The sequence below is a fragment of the Anas platyrhynchos genome, chromosome 2, assembly GCF_047663525.1.
Source record: "Anas platyrhynchos isolate ZD024472 breed Pekin duck chromosome 2, IASCAAS_PekinDuck_T2T, whole genome shotgun sequence".
NCBI lineage: Eukaryota > Metazoa > Chordata > Aves > Anseriformes > Anatidae > Anas > Anas platyrhynchos.
In genome coordinates, this window is record NC_092588.1 from 78,769,996 (window position 1) to 78,790,132 (window position 20,137).

General features: G+C 40.6%; 1 protein-coding gene across 1 annotated transcript in view; it reads right to left on the reverse strand.

Annotated features, from left to right (window-relative positions):
• GMDS (GDP-mannose 4,6-dehydratase) overlaps positions 1-20,137 on the reverse strand; it is a 404,838-nt gene that overhangs the window by 69,582 nt on the left and 315,119 nt on the right. The window contains exons 8-9 of the mRNA XM_027451691.3: positions 11,115-11,233; positions 1,898-1,994 (exon numbers count right to left, since the gene is read on the reverse strand). Coding sequence (XP_027307492.1) covers positions 1,898-1,994; positions 11,115-11,233 — 216 coding nt within the window. The remainder of the gene's footprint in view (positions 1-1,897; positions 1,995-11,114; positions 11,234-20,137) is intronic.

The window sequence follows — 20,137 nt, forward strand, 5'->3', positions numbered from 1 at the left end:
CCTTGCCCTCAGCGATCTTGGTGAGGGTAGCAGGAGGGGACACGCGCCGTCAGTCTATTTCAGTTCTCTTATTGCTTTTCCTCGCTTTCTGGCAATGGATTAGGTTTTGGTCTGGCCTTTTGGAATCTCACAAATGTGATTCCCATTTGGTGCTTCGACCCCTGCTTGTGCTCAAGCAGCTTTCACAGCCTTCCTGGCTTCCATGGGAACCGAGTAAGGAGCATGTTAAATGCAAGGCAAGATGGGGGCAGCGGAAGAGAGCCCAAGGGAAAAATAGGTTGTCTAGGGCAGACCAGATAACTTCAGATAAAGATCTCTACTGATCTCTATCTGCAGTGCTATTTGAAGGGCACATTGTGCTCTGTATTTGATACATCCCTGTTTTCATGTGTGGACTCAACAGCAATTGCATGAGCATTCCTGAAGAACTTCTGTTTACACACCAAAATGGACAAGCATGTCATGAGCTGAATTTAAAATCCAGAAATCGTGTTCCCAAAATAGACCAATAAAGATGGAGAGAAGATGGTGGACAAAACTATTTCAGCAGAAAATGTCTGGGCACACAAATAAGGTGGAGCTATAGCGAGGGCAACCAGTGGATGCTGAGGAATATGTACTCATTAGTGAGGAGTATGACAAAGCAGGAAAGCAGGTCTCACAAAGCGCAGACTTGTTGGGTCAAGTGTCCTTTTCCTGTTTGGCAAGTCCTTTTGTCTCCGTGTCCTCCTTATCATCCTGACACCTTACCAAAGCACAGAATGACGGACATCTCTTAATGACTTCCTAGCATTTGATTCTGGTACACGGGCCCAGCCCTTTTTCGCATACCACGAAATCCTCTTATTCCCCTCTGCACTTCCACTTTAGAACCGATGTTCGCTTACACACACGCAGCTCCCCACTCGCGCCCTGCAACCTGTGTCAAGACAAATGTGCTCGTCACACCTTGCTCGTATCTGAAGCCAGCACTTCTGAACGAGCTGACTGACAGCCGATGCTGTGTCAGCAGCCGGCGGGGCTGGTGTCACCCTCCCCAGGAGAGGAGAACATCCTCTCCTGGGCACACCCTCTCTCACTCCGCACAATAAGGCCTATTGTTCCCCATGTCCAGAAACCAGGCTCCATCCTGAGCCATCTCTGTGCACTGCCACCATCCTGCCTGACTTGGGAGCATTGTTTTTTTTGTCTCCTAGCATGCTCACTAGATGATTTGAGCACAGGGTTAGAGGCCTGGCCTGCCAGCAGTGCGAGCGCCTGGCAGACTTCACTCCTGGGAGCGAAGACACGCTCTGCAAATGAGCATTTTCTAAATGGGATCTCACAAAACGCCTGAGAAAACAAAATCCACAAGCATGCTTGCACTTCTAAAACAGGCATTTTGTGATGCTCCCCGTTGTAAAAATCTAAGCTGAACAGGCAATACTCACTGAAAGGAACTGAAACGCTGCTACGAAGACACAGAAGGAGGACTTCAAAAATCAAGCCTATTAGTGCCCACCTTCCTCTACTTTCCCTTCTTGCATCTGGAGGAAAGATGACCACGAACCAATTCAGGACCAGAAGGCATCATAAGTTGTTTTATACTTCGCTTTGTTACCCACAGGGTGACATTTCACTCCTCCAAGCCTCCCCTCTGCAATTCAGAGAGGGTGAGGAGGCACAGCAGCATCTCCCCAGCAGGGCAAACAGACCCACTCCTCCTGGGCAGTGCTGTTTGCTAGTTCCCAGGTAGCTGGCTGCAAAGGGGCCATCAAGCAGGCTAATTTAGAGCTCTAAAAGCTGGCAGCAGGAGTGCAATTAAGCCGTTTTCACAGACTGCTAGCCAAATGCAGCAATTTATTGGCTGAGTGATTGGATTATTCATTTGCAAAGCGAAGAGAGGGCATTTTCTTACCACTTCAGTTGGCCTGTAGTACTTGTGATTGACTGTCACATGAATCTTGCCAGTCTCTTTGCATCGCCCTACTTCATTTTCATTCTTCCCTTCCCACCTGTAAAGAAGATAAACATTTAATCAACCCATAATTACTTTAGTGCTCTGATCTTACCAACATTTGGCCTGCTTTCATTTACTTGAGGCTGGTGTCAATTCTCCCTGCAGGACAGTATAAACTCATTAGCTATAGGAACAAAGGCAGAGTTCAGACTTGAATGGAGCAACAATGGCTTTTGAAGTCTCTTTGTTTTGGTTTTTGATTCAGTGGAAGGTCTAAAATACAGGACTTCCAAATTAAACACATAATGTGAGGGGAAAATAAAACATCCCGATTTCAGAATGTTTCATGTATCTTCAAATAAATATGACAGTGAGCCTTTTCATTTGTGGATTGGTTCAAAGTTGCTTAAAATGGTTCTTAAAATATTTTTAATTCTTGTATTTTAGCCAATAGTTTCAGGAACACTTTAATCTGTTAATTTTATGGAAGTGAAGCTCTGTTTGAATAGCATTAAGCTGCATAATCTAATTTGTGCTTAACCAGGAAAAACAAAACAAAAACAGTTCTTGAATTTTCAGTCCTAGCTTGACATGGCACTTCACATACATGGACTGTAAACAGTACTCACTACCTGCGAGCTTACAGTCAGCTCCTTTGTCTAAATTAGTTTCATATGTGTTGAACAGCCTGCAATTTGCTGTAATTTATGTGATCTGGTTCTGCCCTGGACTACTTGCTTAGCATCTGTCCTGGTCAAAATTTTTGGGCTGAGTATGGCAGCTGAACAGGCACAGTTTGATGGGTGAGTGGCTCTGCCTTTGCAAGGGGCAGACTGCAGCCAGGAAGCCTGAGGACAATGCTCCCTCTCAAAACAAATGTTTCGGATGAAACGTTTGGGAACATACATTGATGTCTCAAAACTAATTCACCGAACGTACAAAATCCAGAGTTATGATTGAAACCCTATCCGCTCCTTGCTTTTTGCTTCTAAGTATATCATGGGGCTCTGAACCAGCTTGGCACAAAAACACGGTGATGAAATCCTTTACTTTTTTGTGTTCAAGTAAAATCTATGTAATTTAAATCAGCGCTGTGATTTAGACTATTTAGCCTCAGTCATCAGCAATGAAGGAAAACTGCCCCTTGCCTCCCACTTACTAATTGTACCGCCAGTTCTTGGGATTTTGCCACAGATTTGATTTTTCTTTGCTCCCCTGCCCTCCCCCCCAGGCTTTCAGAAGAATTTAATTCTTTGACAATTTCAGCCTTCATTTTTGGGTTTCTAGCCCCAAGGGCTATGGAGGAAAATTTGAAAATGTGACCTCTGTGTACCCATGAAGGTTAAAACACCAAAAAGCAGAAGGAAATACCAAATATGTATTATTACTAGTTTTTAAATCCCGTGTTCTTTTTTAAGTGAAACTCATGACTTTTGGATGACTAGCAAAGCCTGTAGGATGCTTGATACTGGGAACACTTTACATTGAAATAATTTCCAACAGATAATAGCCATGATGAAGTCAGCTGCAGATAGTCATGACATGATGCTAAAGATGATTTATAACTTAAATTTTCTTCCTTTCTCTTTCACAGTTGCTCTGTTTGAAGCCTGCACTGTAAAGTTTCCATTCAGAAGCCAAAACTAACATTAGTCCCTCCCTTTAAAGGGCAGAGGGTAAAAATGTGCAGGACTCAAATGAGCTTAATAGAAAACTAACCGTCACCAGTAAAACAACAGGAAGTGCTTAGATCAGGAGACGTCAGTTGTTGTTGGAGGTCACTGAGCAGAGAACCCCATTTAACACCCAACAGTCTCCAGAAGGCTCGACCCAGCCAGTAAAGACTCACTTAATGTCACCATCGAAGTTATATAACAATAGAAATAACTTAAGAAGAAAGCTCCACCCGTTCTGCTCAGCCCGGCAATGTGAAAAGTTCACAAGGAAAGAAGTAATTCTCATTGTGAACACAGTAGAACTTGATAGCAGCACTTTTGATTATTCCTGGCACCTCCGCGCTCCCAGCTGGGGACACCATACTGCTGATAAAAGGGATTGTGCTGGGGCCAACCCGACACCGGGAGCAAGGCATCCAATTAGCTAACCAACTCCCTCTCCCCTCTTCTTTTAACAACAAAGAAGGGGAAAAAAAATCCCACCAAAAGCACCAACAGACCCCTTAATTTGTAGTCAAACTGCAGTCAGAAATGTTTACTGGAGAATGTAATGCCAGACTATCCTGAAGCATGAGCGTGGTCAAAGAGGCATGGGGAATCCTCACGTTGTTGTGGTTTTAGATAGCTCCAGCCACAAGGACTACTGGGTTTTCTGCTCCCTAGGGCCCAAGTGGGCAAGAAAAGAGCATTGTATACCTTGGGGAAAATGTAACGGGACCCTGGCTAAAAAAATTTTGACTAATTGGGACTGGGCTAAATTCAAGGAGGATGGTGTAGTGTAGGCTTTTGACCAAAGGTTGGTCCTGGAGCCTGCAGGTAATTAGCCTCTACATCACCTGCCCCATGCTAAGGAGCTGCACGCTCTCACTGAAGCAAAGGATGGTTTTGCTCTCAAAGCTGATGGCATTGACCACATGCCTGACTGCTCTGTACCCAGAGGAGGATGCATGAGACCATTCTCCCTGCTACTGCCAAGGGAGCTTGATGCCTTCTACATCCACGCTGCTACAGTGAGCACCTCACTGGTGGAGATGGGTGCTCTGGGATTGCTTAGGACAAAAAGCAGTGCCATAGAACTATGAAGTTCATATTTCCATAAAACTAAGAAGTTCATATTTCAAGTGCATGCACAAATTCACTTGTGTAAAAGGTTCTTCACCTCAAGAACCTCTACACTCTCTAGAGGAATGGACTGCATTTAATTCAAAGCTAATTTCATATCCGCAAATTACTACTGTTTTAATACTTATTACCAGCTGTGATGAATGCTCCTTTTCCTCTTTGACTCTGGAGATGTCAATTATTTTCCATTTCCTACAACTATCTCGTAAGACAGCAAGCTTCAAGCTATAAAAACATCAACAGCGACAGAGGACTTTCTGAGGACGAAGAGCTGGGGCACTCGGTGGGATGTGAGGAGGGCAGGGAGTGACCCAGGGGAGCCAGGTTAATCAGTGGGTGGCAGGAATAGCACTGCAAAGGACCAAAAGGTCCAAATGGCTGGGATTGAATAGCAAACAAGGCGAAGTGTGTGCATTTTTGATGAAGTGGCCACAAAATCAACTGCAAATGAAACCTTTCAAAAAGCACAGAGATGCAACTCATGTGTGCATTTCATCCTGTTACTTAATCTTTACAGAGTGGCACAACTAACAGCATTTTACAAAGTATTCAGAATCATTAGCAGCTAAAGACTCCCAGCCTTTATATGGGAAAACAAACAAACAAACAAAACAAAACAAAACAAAAAAAAAACAACTATCACACCTTAAAAATCAAATATATGCCAATATAAAATATTTTTACATTTGAAACCAAACAATAAATTACTTAAAAGTGACTTCTTAGGAAAGCTTTGCTCATTCTCCACAGCTAATGTCAATACTATTTGTGTGGGCTTTGCATATTTGTGACCTGAAGGCCAATACACATGATTACAGAGCAGTCCATCTGTCCTGTTGCTTTATAAACAGCAAAATTGACACCATACAACAGACCACTGATGTCTCTTGCAAGTAATCGCTTGTAGAGAAATTTTCAATATGACTCTCTGGAAGTTCCTTTGCTACCAACTCAAGCTCTGATGCAACAAAGCATTGAAGGGCACAGAGACTGCTTAACTGATACCTTGTGCTTAGATCTAAGAACAAGTATGCTACCATACAGGGATGTACTTCAACATTTGCTCTCATGCTCTCACGATTCTGGTCCTCAGTGGTTGTTCGCTCAAGGAACACAGTTAAAACATTGGCATTAAATTCCCAGCATTGCCAAGCTCAAGTTTCAAAAACCTAAATTGTGAATCCCCACATTCTGAATCTTTGGGAAAGAATACTTGCTACGTGGCCTACTTTTTGGTTTCTTTTTTTTTTCTTTTTTTTTTTTTTCCAGTGCGTTGGAAATCTTTTCAAGTTCTTCCCCCTTTGCTGGAAAGCAGTTGATAATGCTCCCTTTTTAACAAGGTTTTTGTTCACAAGATTTTTTTTTTTTTCTCCAAGAAATTAATGCTTCTGTGAAAATCAAAATGCTCTGGAAAGAAAAGTTTTAGTTTCAAATAAGTTACATTACTGTCAATTTGCAAGAAAAATCTATTAATAAGATCTAGAAATGAAGCTTTGAAATTTTCAGAATGTTTTTCCTTTTGGAATGGCATTAAAAATATTTTTACATTATTCTTTCTTTAATAGAACTTTTGAACATAAACAAAACATTACAGCTGACCTGAAATCAGATATTTTTCCAAACTGCATTTGTGATAATTAATTTCATCCCATTTGGGGGAAAAATATGGAATATGAAACATCATATTTAATTTACACCCTGTCTTCATGTAGGAGAAACTCTTCCTCACAACGTACAAAATCAGATATTAAATTGTTGCAGTCTTCCAACTTGATTTCTGAAACAGTTATTAGATCTGCCAAAGATAAAAGCTTAAATCAATAAGAAAGTAAAAAAGTCATCTCAGATGTTAAGAGTTAATTCTCTGTCTGAATCAGGTTACATGCCTCCCAAAAAAAGATAGTCTACAATAAGAAGAGTGAAAAAAGGGTACAGTCCCAAGTGAGGGCTTTGCCTCGTGCATTCTTCACTGGCTTGGCTGGTTCCTTTTGTCAATCACTTGTCCAAATATCTCTAATTTACTTATGAGATTCTCTTCCCTTCTTCCTCATTTGAATGCTTCTGATTTTCCTGAGCTGTTAAATACAACGCACAGCACCACCAGACAGCAATGTTTGGTGGGCAAAAGCCAGACCTGAGGACAACAGCTGTTTAGATTATGACTTTTGATGGCTCCTCTTTCACCTCCCAGCAGCACCGTTACCAACACATTGTTGGCTTTCCTTTCTTACAGAAGTCCTTCAAATCTCACGTGTGTCTGTGACCCCAACTTCCATCTTAAGGAAGAAAGAAAAAATGAAACAAAAACTTCTCGCTAAGATCAACATTCACAGTCACTGAAGAGGCCCTGCTCCAGTTCTGCCAGTAGTTCACCCCATTAGACCTCACAGCTTATCTGCAAACTTCTCCTTTTTGGGGTTCTTTTTTTTTTTTTTGAAGACCAACATGCATGCTAGTTAAGATAAAATTTGTGTGTACAGCCAGAAGACTGGAGTAAAATATTCATTTTTCCCCAAATTAATTCTGATCCTGGAAGCAATGAATATTTCTGTAACAAATGTGCATGTATTTTTATTTTAATAAAAAACACAATAAATCTTTCCAATGCTAGAACTTTTTTTTTTTTTTTTTTTTTTTTGACATTGCAGACAGCAGTCTCTGTAGCACTCTGCGAAGAACTCTGAGTGCTGTAGTGGTTTCGGGCTATCTTCGCAATCCTGTTCTAATTTAATAAGATTAATGACAGAAAATTAGTCAAGACAAGCGTTTGCCTGTTTCGTTTACCCTGCTGTAGTTCAAATTATAGGCGGGAAGTGTTTCCCCCAAGTACTACTTAATTAGTAATAAGTAGCAGGGAAAGTAAAAGAAAAAAAAGTGTAATCCTTACAGGGGGAAAATATTTGTAGCTCTGAGGCTTTCCTGTTAGTACAAAGGGCTGGATTTGAATGATTCAGAGGATTATATAAATATAATTTCAAATTTCTCCCTCGAAAAAGAAGTGTTAGAGGGAAAAAACGTACAGTGTACAGAAACCTCTGTGTACACTTCACAGTCAATTTCAGAGGGGAATCAGTCAGTCTTATTGCAGCTGTATGTTTCATTACTTACAAAAATGTAGTAAAGTTTCTCTGTCTTTCATTTTGGCAAGAAGATATAGTCCTGACATGTGCTAATGACTGGCTTTGACAGAGTATTATGTTATCTTTTTGGAAAGACTTTTTAGGCTGCCCTGGAAGTTCAGCTGTAGAAGTTAATGTGAATTGTTTGGAAGAAAAAAAATTAAAAAATATATTTTTACTTGGTTGGTGGGGCAGTCAGGATTGCTTTTCTTCCCATTTTCTACTGCAACATCAAGATGTGACAGCTAAGATGCTGTTACATTTGCAACATTTCCTGCTAAAGCACAAAGTAGGGTTGGTAAGTCCCTGCACATGTGCCCAGTGTTTGCAGGTGTGTGATGAGCTCTGTCAATTGCTGCTTGCCCCTACATCTTTTCTGGGCATTTTCTCCATCGTTCTGTTGATTTTGAAAGGTGTACTGTACTGCCATACTGGGAAGCTGTTCCATCACTTACAAAAGTGGAAAAAACTGCTGGAAATTTCCCAGATAAATTTTTGGGATTACAAAAGTTCCTAACACCTGCAAAAAAAGCAACAACCCCAAAACAGCACATCCAAACTTTAGGATGGGAGACAGATGGAAAGCAGCCATTCTTGCATGAACTCATTTAGCAACTCTGGTGCAATGTCCTTAGGTGCCTCGTCATGAATTGTAAAGAAACAAATCAATGGGACTCGCCAGTGGGGTCCCACAACACTAAAGGGGAGGATTTTGCTGCCAGGTTACTCCCTGAAGAAGATATATCCAAACGGCAGGAGGTGGGAGTAGAAAGCCCTTGGAGATTTCAAGGAATGTGAAAGGTTACCAGCTGCCCAGCCAAGAAGACAGTGAGGGTAAGGAGTGTGTAAAGCATGGGCCAGGCCGACATCTACAAAAATTATGGAGGTTCTTAACAAAACGTTCCAAATCCTTAAAAATGCTCTACATCTAACACAATTTGAAAGGTGACCAATGGCTATAGGATGGTAGTAGGTCAGTTGTGACACTACCCCATCCAAGGAGCAGGGGAAATAAACAGCCTAAAGTGTCACCTCAGCTGTACAAATATGTACAGCTATTTACACAGCACCCATAAATGTCTTAAGAAGTTAATAACATATTCACAGTGAAGAAAAATTTCAAAAGAACCATGATGATTACCAGCCTAAGCCCTGTTTCTAAAGCGGTTTGGAGACTCAGGCTCCTAAAAATCCATGACACTAGATGTCATGCAAATTCCTACACAATTTCTGAAAATTACTTTTTTTTAATTAAAAAAAATGTGAATATGCCTTTGCACACACAGAATACCTGCCCTACCTCATCAGCTGGAGTAATACTCTAAAGTTTCCCCAAGAGTGAAACTTAAGAGTGATTGATTCAGTACAAACACTGAATGCACTAATCACCACCATGAATGATATGCAGTCCACCACATGAAAACATATACGAGTAAAAAAAATTTAAAAAGAGACAAAAAAAAATGTGTATTTGGACCAACTAAATCTAAAATAAGCGTTTAGGAACCTGTCTATAACCAAAGCTATTCATAAGTACTTTAACTTGCATTTGGGTAATTGTTCTTTTCTTCTGTTTTTCTCGAGAGTTTAATTTACTCTCTGAAAAATACATGCTGATTTGTAAGCCTTGGGACACCCTGAGATTTCTTTGGCTAATACCGGAGCAGGGAGCATAATTTTGAGCTAACAGCTAAATGTATTGATGTCAAAAGAAACTGCAGTGATGAGAACATCTGCAAAAAAGGGCATTCAGCTAGACACTGACTGATATGTCTTGGTTTCTAATTTTATGTAATAAAACAAAACAAAACAAAACAAAAACAAACAAACAAACAAACAACCACAAACCACCACCACCAAATATTCATTCTTCCTTTTGCAAATAACACTGGACAGGGAAAAAAGTTCTTGATATCACAAGAATTCTTATTTATATGGAACAAGTGAATCCACAACATACCGATTTCAATGCTTATTAGGAAGAATTATATTATAAACATGAGAAGCAAAAGTATAGAAAAAGGGAAAAAAGAAGAAAGGGAAAGCATACTAGAGCTCCTGCTCCCTCCCTTTTGCCCTGTCCTACCTCACTACTGTTAAGGCATATGGGACAATGACTGATCATAAAGGGACATCTCACAGTGAAGAGATGTTAAAAATATGGAGAGAAACTTATTCCCAAAATTGAGCATTTGGGCTAGAAATTCTATTTATATAGTCTCTCTTTCCCGCTATCATTTTTTTTTTTTTTTTGGAAGTTGATGCCAAAAATTGAAACCAGACTAAAAACTCATTGAGGAGAAAATGTTATTACCTCCCCAGCCACCCACTGGCTGTTCAAATAATATTGTATATATCTGTGCACTTCTGCATATTTATTGAATTTGTCAAGTTTTTGTTCCCAAGTAAAACTTATTGGCCCTGTCAAAAGTTCACCAGCTGCACAAGTGACTTTGATGGCCTGAGGAACAGCCCTGGCGCTAGCGTCATGGAAGAGCCTGTGGCTTTCCTCTCCCTTTTCCAGCTGAGATCGGTATGTTGATGCATGGGGCCCAGAGAAGATACAGAAGGAGGGAAATTGAAAAAATAATAAACAATAAAAATATAAATTACGGAAAGCGCTCACCAAGCCATCCTGGTTTTATTATATGGCCTTGAGAAGGAATTCTGTATTTTCAATCAAACTATGTGGAATATGCATTGTAAACATTCTGCACCCACTGCTCAACATTTTTATGGCTTGGTAGGAGAAGAGCTAGCAGGAATGCAGGGTGAGTTGCTACATAATCCTTGTGGAATGGCTGATGGGCTGTCATGTGGAAAGAACAGGGTTGGCAGGTGTCATTTCTTGAGACTGCAGAGGATGGGAGCAGAACTGTGGGGATATCTGGGACCTGGGGGCACAAAATGCAGAATTGGGCAGAAAACCCCATTTGCAGCAGGGTAATGAAAAGCACCCTGTTACTAACATCTTTGAACAGGCATCTGCCCCCAAGAAGGGGCATGAATGGGAGAACAGCAAATGAAGTTTTGAAATCAAAAATGAAGATGTACCCTCCTAAAACTTTCCCTTAGGCACTGGATATATTCACTGTGGCAGTCGTTTATGTCCTGAAACCCTCACGCTACAGAACAGAAAGTGAGGGGAGAAAAAAAAAAAAAAAAAAAAGAGTATAGAGAAACAATGCTCTGTAACACAGCAAATGCAAAAGGCTAGAAGTGTTCAACCTGTGGCTACTGTCTCACACTCATACTTACACAATGGTTTTCCCAATGTGCTTAAATGACTTCTCCACAAATTCACGGACGCTGTGGACCTCCCCAGTGGCTATGACAAAGTCCTCTGGCTCATCCGTTTGCAGCATCAGCCACATGGCCTGCGGGAAGACAAACAAAGTCAGATTCAGTGCATATGTAAGTGGCCTCTCTGGTACATGACATTATATTGCTGCATTTTAGATTTGGAGATAACATATACACACACCCCTAGCTAGGGAAGTTAGCACTTTCCTAACATGGTGGCTATTAACCAGTTCAGTGCAACTTTGACAAGAGTTCAATTATTGCTTATTATGGAAAACAATGCTGTATTTGATATTCAATTTGTTTCACAGCAGGGATTTCTGCAGGGGAGACTTCAATATGTTTACTTTTGAACACTGAGACTTGGTTTAGCCCTCAAAAGCATGGATTCACTTACTTAAACACCACATGAATTGACATAGATACGGGAAAGTAAACAGCATTTTGTAATGTTTCCATCCAGAGCACTGTCTGTTTGTCATAGAATGATGGCAAACACTAAATCATGAAAATATAGGTCCTTTTGGTTCTTTCTTCTGTCACGTTTGTCTTGGCTAAATAGGGATTTTAATTATGAATACATAATTTTAACGTAACTAAGAATAGTTAACGGTGTATTTGACCAAATTTATCTTTTTTTTTTCTTTTTTTTTTTCTTTTTTTTTTTTCCTGCTGAATATGCACTGAATATTACGTATTACAACACTGCAGCAGAAACTTTTTCTTTTGACACAAGAACACAGAAAATACTGGTAGAAAAGTGTGACACCCATTAACATTTCTCTTTCAGAGAACCATTTGGGCAGCAGTGACAAAGATCACAACAGGTTTTGAAGCACAACTTGATGGGACTACCAACATTTTTGCATTTCAGGGGGCATGCTAACTTCCCACAGCAGTATCTTTCAGAGTCACTTCCCACAAACACAGGGACAGATGAGCACCATTATTTAAGTTACCAGCTAAATCAACAAGAAAGCAGGAAAGCAGATGGAAATAGAGGTGCACAAAGACACGTGTGACTTGTTTGAGGTATCACGGCAGGTACGTTTCAGTTTTATGCTGCCTAAGACACTGCTCTAGCCACTAGAATACTGCCTAGGAGCTATAGGTGGACAGAATAATTATTACTTTAGATCAATCAAAATGATGTAAACACTTCATTTCCTTTAGAAAGGAAAAGGGAATACCTGTACAGTATGATCCTCATTTAATAAATAACCAGAAAAGGAAAACAAAATAATTCAACTTTCTCTCCATATGGTAAAAAGGACTGTCATCTTCTCACAGTGTAATCCACAGCACTATTTGCATTGACCTTTTCACATCAGCCTTAAAGAAAACAACTTTAGTAGGTCCCTTGATGGTAGTGGATACTCTGCAAATCAGATTAATAAAAGCTTTGGGACAGCTCAGTTTCTCTTGGTACATACCACCTGAAATACTCAATCCCCCCCACCCCCCTTCTTAATAAATCAGTGTCCAGCATAGCAAGGCAATGCATTCTGCTTAAATGGTTCTATTTGCAAGTCATTTTTCTTCCCGGTTATTATTTTATGCATCTTCCAAAGTTTTGACAAGATTTTATTAACATGTTCCTTTTGAACCTTTTTGCTTCTTGAACGTGCATGGCAAGCTGGGTTTTGGGCAACTGCTGTGTAAGTCCTTGACATTAATTGTGCTTTAGGGATACGACCTGCTGGGCAGGACAATGGCAGCAACTTTATTTTTCCTTTCCAGGGTTGAACATCCTAGCCAATGACGCAGAAATATCCAACTGGCTGATGAAACTCCTCTTGTGGGGAGGAGATGTCTTAACTCGTATCTCTTGTATTAGCTTTCTTGGAACATTGGCATTTCCCTGCTGATTTGAGAGGTCGCGGTAAATTGCCAAAGCCTGTTTCTTCATGACTGGACAAACTTGCAGGATTCTCAGTGGTAACAACCTCACGGGAAGGTAAAATTTTAAATAAGTAATTGATAGTTCTGGTTCTCCTAACCTAATCCCTTATTTCACAGACCATTTTACATTAAGCAGCCCTGAAAACAAGAAGCCTCCTCACATGCAAAGGCACTATTTGAGTGAAAAAGGATTTCCAGGATTAGACAACCAGTCAGTCAGTCAACAATTATAGTGGTTCTCCTCCTGACTTTAGTGGATATTTGCTGTACCTAATGAATCCGAGGTCTGCCCCCGTTTTTGTTGGAATTGCATGCAGCACAGCTGGCAGAGATGTAATGACCAAACCTCATTTATTGGTAAAAATACCCCTGCCTCAGATGCCATGTAGGTTGACCTAATATGCTATATTAGCACAAGGATCTGCTATTCACTATGCACTTCTGTAAAGCAGTATTAATATGCCTAAGTAAAATCAGGATCAGACTTACGATATTTTTTGCCATCCTTCCACTTTTAAACACCTCAATATTGGGACTCATTGACATAATCTTAGTGCAGGCTCTTATGCTGAGACTTTCTACAATCCAGTGAGTATTTCAAAAATTTCTACACTGATTTTGTCTATTAATATAAAAGTGTTGTAACGTCATCCTTCTTTACTTTAAAACATGTATTGCATTGAAGGTGACAGCTACAAAATACTAACAGAAAACAGCCTTTAACAATTGGCCCCAACAGCTTTTACATGTTTGGATGTACCGACTCTTGTCTACCATTTCAAAGAGCAAGCAATCACTGTTCTAGAAATACAACTTTAACTACAGTAAATTTCTAGAGGACCAACTTAGCAACAGCCAAACAGTGCAGATACAGTTGCTAAAAGCAATTTTTGCTTCAACTCCTACCAGGAAAGAATGTTTAGATTAATGATTACTTGAGAATCTATTGCTGCTGGTTCTTTTATTTTTTCTGGCATTCACAATTGTTGGAACTTACAATTATCTCAATCAAATCAGGTATGAACAAAATCAACATGCTTAAAATTACAAACAAAGTAAGCGATAGTTCTGTTTTGCTTTGAGGAAGGTGACCAAATGCTCTCGCTTTGAATGGGTCTGCACGAACAGCCCGTAAAAGAATGCAAAGGCAAGCCAGAGGATAGAAAATTTTTGACCACACTCCACATTCGGATCTTCATTTCCACAGGTAGAGCCTGTGGAACCAATGTGAAAACTATGTGCACGCGGTAGCTACACGCTTTCCCTACAGTAAGTGCCAGGAATGTGCTTCCCCCCCATCAGACTAATAAAGGCCCTTGACCTATCAATTCCTAGGCATTTCCTCCAGGAGTTCATATTGTACCAGACTCCAGGCTGAGAACGAGAGGAAAGGGGGAGATACAGCTCCAGGTTTATTTGTCATTACTGAATGGCTTACTGGTTTTAACAGAGGGGAAAAGCTTTGTTTAAATTTCCACTGAAAGTAATTAATGGTTATTGACTGGTAAATGAAGAACAGGTGACACTCTGAATTAGAAGATAAATGATCTCATGTTCTAGCGTGATAATGGGTTAGTAATTGCTACAAAGCCCCAGCCTAGTGCGTCCCATCATAATGCTAGATCATGTCCAGAACACAAAGGCCTCTGTGTGAGAGGTATTCAGCCGTTCACCTCCTGATACAGCTGCGGAGTGATTTGGTCCATTTATTCTCTGATGGACTGCACGACTGAGGCAAAAGTTCACCCATTCTCACCTTCCTGTTCACATGCTGAACCACATGACCCATGACATGGCTGAACTGGGATAAAAACATTGCCCAGCTTCGGCTGGGCTATCTTTTAACCGTCACCAGGTCGTACATATTTCAGGAATTCTTGCAGTGCAGCAATGGAGAATCATGGATTTTCCTATTCTTCTCTGTAAAGGCTGTTGTGGATGGGCCGACAGCAAGTCAAGAAATTACTCCTGCCACCCTCTCCCTAATTTTTAGCTTGATCCTGTTAACAAAATGCGAGCAAATGCTGAAAAGGAGGAGAAAAGTACTATGGAAACAATTCAGTCTTCATCTCTCTTAAAATAACACTGCTCCTTTAATGGCAAATGTAACAAAACATATTTTTCATATTTGAACTCTTTTTGGCTCTAGTCTAGTGACTCAGAAAGTCTAAAGGCAATACTATGTCATTTACATTTAAAGACAGAAACCCAACTGGAGAGAGATACGTAGCAAGTCTAGCAAGCGGACACACTTTTATGATTATGTGGACTAGGATATCTATTCTGCATGCCTGAACTACAGCTTCTGCCAAAATCTTTCCTCTTTCATCTTTCCCTCTTCTGTATATAAACCCCTGCCAGCATTAAGCACCATTTTCAAGCAACGTATCCAAAACACGAACCAGTCTTTTCCCTGCCCAAATTTCTTAGCTTACACAGCATTTGCACCTGGGCTAGAAAAGGGGAAAACCCAATCTGGACTAATACAGACCCCCTATAGATACATTCTGTGCATGCCACTGCCATTATGGTTGCGATGTGTCTGCTTGTCTTGAGCATCTGGAGTATGTTGAAGCTGTGTTTCACCATTAACTTCCAGTCCAGCATCGCAGTGAGAAAACATTTATTAACTGGGCTGTCATCCATGGATAACAAAGGCTCGATAGCTGAGGTTATGTTTAACTCTATTTGATACTTTTCTTTCACTGTCCACTCTAATACTGTATATTGTTAAAATGGGATCAGTAATCAGATATCTGTATTTAAGAGAAAAAACAAATATGAATCCAACTTTCTGAGGTTTTAAAGTACAACCAATGATTTCTGCTCTAGAAATAAAAGTTGAATTTTCAAGAGAATGAGTAAAGCTTTTTCTTATGTCTCATCTGATGCCAGACCCAAAACAGATATGACTGAATGTGATACACATTTGGAGACTCACAATGTGATAAATGGAAAATATTCCTGTTGGTACTATTACTATTGCCTCACACTGCTACTGAGCATTTTTTCCAAGTCCTATAATGTCAAAAAAATATTTCATACGTACTTCTAAGTACTATGCAGAGAGACTTCCTGTGTATTTCACACACACACACACACACACACACACACACACACACACACACACACAAAATTAAACCAAATCAGTAACGTTTACTTTAGGAGACGGAACAGATAGTTGCAGCCTGATGCTGGGTGCATTGTCCGTGTGCTGCAGAGACAAAGGAGCAGTGACTGGTGAATGTCTAGCTCTACTTACTTATCACTTGCAGAGGGCATGGGTTACCTCAAGGCTGTCAACAATTAGGGAGCAATTTCTGACTAAGTCAGAAAACATTACCACCCAGAGAGACCCAAGAGTACATTATCACCATTTATAGAAATTCTCTCTTTACAGTATTCCATACTCTATTGTCTAGAAGTGGGCAGAGGAATTCAGTGGGTTGGACATGGTACTCTCTAGTGATCCCAAACCTAGCTATCCTGCTGGGGTCACCACTGAGAAGGAGAATTGAGCAGTTTGGGCCAAAGCATGATGAGCCTTTACACGGACATGGCAGCAAGGAGAACCTTCTCCCCATATGGCAAGCACAAAGGCCTGGCATGACTGCTGTTCCTGCATGCATCATGAGGGACTACTCCCTTTGCGCCACAAAAGACAAGGCTATTTTATCACCTCCCTCGCTGCATTGTCCCAGCTCAATTGCACTGGCATGGAACGGGGCTGCTCGGCATCTTCTGCGCTGTGAGACGTGGGGAGATGTCGTGCCCACATGCTTCCTGCCTGCCTGGATGAGAAGCAGTTCCAGATGCCATCGCCTGGCTCCTCCTGACACAACCCAGCTGACTGGCTGTGGTTTCTCACACTGCTACAAAAATGACCACTATTGAGGACTGCGCCTTAGAGAAGTGAGACTGGGGACAGCGACTCAAGTCTCTGAACCCTAGCTGACTTCCAGTTTATCTATTTATTTACTTTTGGAGGGGCAGGGAAGGAAGAAGTGGTGCTACGCTGGCTGAGTCACCCCTATCTGATTGACTTCTGCAACTGTTAAAAGCGTAGGTGTGTACTGGGTGTACCCGGTAGGCATGAGAGCGTGTTATATAAGGAGATTATATAAAGAGACGGTGATACGTACACATAGTACACAACAGGCTGCAAAGAATATCCTTACACATATTTCGTACACAATAGGGGAATGGCACGCATGGCTGAAAAACACTAACGAAGCTCAAGTGCAGCAGCAAAAAAAAAAAAAAAAAAATCTTCTGATCAGAGTAAAGGAAAAAGCTTCTGCCTGAAAGCCAGCCCAAAACCGTTGGGCATGATCCCATGCTCCCTACCGCAATGGGAGTTCAGTCTAAGTAATGACTATTGCTTTAGTACTTGTTTCTGACAATGTTATAAGGCAAGCACGGCAGGGAGACTCCTGCCAAAGAAAACCACAGGGATGTGCTGCCAGGCATGCTGATAGTCTCAAGAAGCCAGTGACAGCAGGAATATGGGAGCATGCATAATCAATGTATTCCTATGCTCCTTTTCCTGAAATATAACCCTTTTCATTCAGTTAATCAAAAAATAAAGGTGCACACCCAGTAAGAACCTTACTACACTGTTAACAGTTTGCATTTGAAAGAAGAAAGGTCAATGCCCATCATTGCAACAAGGGTGATGCTTTTCATAACCTCAGCCCTCTCCAAAATCCCACAGCAAGAGAAATACTGACCAAGAGGTGTGGGATACATGCCTCTTCCTTTTCCTGAAGAGTAATCATTCTGCTCAGATGGCCAATAATCACAGCATCAGTGCAAGATCTGCTGCTCAGGGAACCTCCATTCATGAAAAAGCCCCTCTGAACACCATTTAAGTATCTATCAGATCACATCAGGATAAATACATTTTGATATGCTTCTTCCTTAACAGTGTAATGCTGAACATAAGGACTCCAATGTTTGTGTACAAAGCTTTCCTTCAGTGTTGTCCTTTTTACTCACGAAGAGGAGACATTGAGTGCTTATGACATGGCAGCTGCTTCCATTCAGAAAAGAGATGTTTGGAAACCATAGACAGTTACATCACTGCCTAAAAGGTATAAAATGAGAACAGATTCAAGATGAACCCATTTTCCTATGAGAGTAAAAACACCTCAACTGATCAAAAACAATGAGAAATTTACTTTAAGAATCCCAAGACAGTAAACAAACAACTTTTACTGATATATACGTTAGAAGTCTCCTAGGCTATAGTCACAGAGATAATACATTGCAACTCGTTTTATAAACTTTCTCACAGACTTTCGAAGTCGCAATTGATAAATTGCCCCAGAAGCTGTCTGAAGCACACTTGCTGATTTAGTCAAATTGTATGGTTTGGCTTTAGAAATGAACTTGTTCGGAGCTGAACTGTGCTCCTTTCCTTGACTTTTTTCTTTCAAGTTAAAAGGGTATGGTTGATATATTTAAAGATAATAATCCAACAATTATAAAGTTACTAAGATAATAAAACACCTGATAATCTTTGTGGAGCATCTTGAATGAAAACAATATCAATGTCTTCTGAAACAAAAGCCCTCACATCTGTAGGAAATACTAGGAAATACTGTCTAACTTTGCTCTTGTAAGCAGATAGCTCAATTGTTTTACAGATCCCAGTGAGGACTCATGAAACTTTAGTAGGCAGTTTTATTAATAAAGACCACAAGAATTATAATCCAGATAAACTTTAAAGGTCGCCCTTCCCTGTTAGCACAACACAATGTTTCTCATAGGTACCTCAGGTGAGCAGTTGAACAAAAGTTCTTACTGTGTTATCAAAAACTAAATTACTGCTATTTTTTTTTCCTTGTGTCACTCAGTGTCAAAATATTGTTCTTTCAATACATGGAAGCATTTGTATACAGTTTTATAGCCGATCTTTAGTTGTTAGCTGGAGGCAAAAAGAAACAGTAAAGCTGCGTGTTGGGAAACCTCACCAACAATGAAAATTAATATAGTCTTCTTTTCCTGCCAAAAAATTTTGAACAGATTTTTTAGGTCCACAATGGTTTGTTTATTCTTCAAATGGTTAAATTGAAAGTGACATGCATGACACAAAGTAATTTAAATGAAAAGATACAGAAAGGATGCATATATGCTCTGTTTCTTTCGTTTTACTTTGGGAGGATATTGTCACAATTGCTAGAAAATGGGTGCTTTAATTTCTGTGTAATTAAAAAAGAAAGAAATTCAAAATTGAAGAGAGAAAAATTAGATAAATTTAAATTACAGAAAGTACATGTGAGTTTTAAGCGCTCAAGTTTGCATTACCTAGACAAAACTATAGAACAAGTACACATTTCCCAGGCTCCACCTAGCAGACAATTCTCAAAGATATTTGACCCAGTTCCCCCTCCCTTTTTTCCTTCCAGAATTAATTTTCCCTGCTATTTTTATCTGAATGAAAGACAAAATACCTCTTCACAAAGGAGCAGACTCCCATTTGACAGGATTACTCACCACTAAAGTAAAGGGTTGTACCCAGGTTGCGGTGAGGGTAGAGAAGTCTTAGGGATCTGTGCCAAGGAGGACTGGTTGGGGCCACGATCCAACCACAAGAAAACAGACGAGGCTTTCAAGTCAAGCACCAGCATGTTTACTGTAGCCAAATGATCAGCCCCAAAGTAATGATCACCGTGTAGATATCGATCACAGAATGCTTACAGGGCAACACTGGACTATAAGAAGACCGCAGCTCATGCTTGTGACACCTGTTTGTCCCCTGTTGCTTTTTTGGATTGCTCAGACACTTTCAGGCATAAACTGACGTGCTTCCTTTGGTGGAGGCCAGAGGAGCAGCACCATCTGTGGATCTGAGTGCTACTGATCTCAACACACCTGAAAATGCTGTTGATCTGTAGCACGATTCGGGCAATGACTTTCTCTCTCCCAACCTCCATTTCCTTCCCTCCCTCACTGGCCTCCCTCCTTGAGGCTTGGAGGCCTGCAGGGATCTGCATGGTGCCTATCAGAGCAGGGCCCTGGCGTGGGTGAAACCACTTGAATTACGGTGGAGAAGTGCTAAGAGCCGCAGGGAA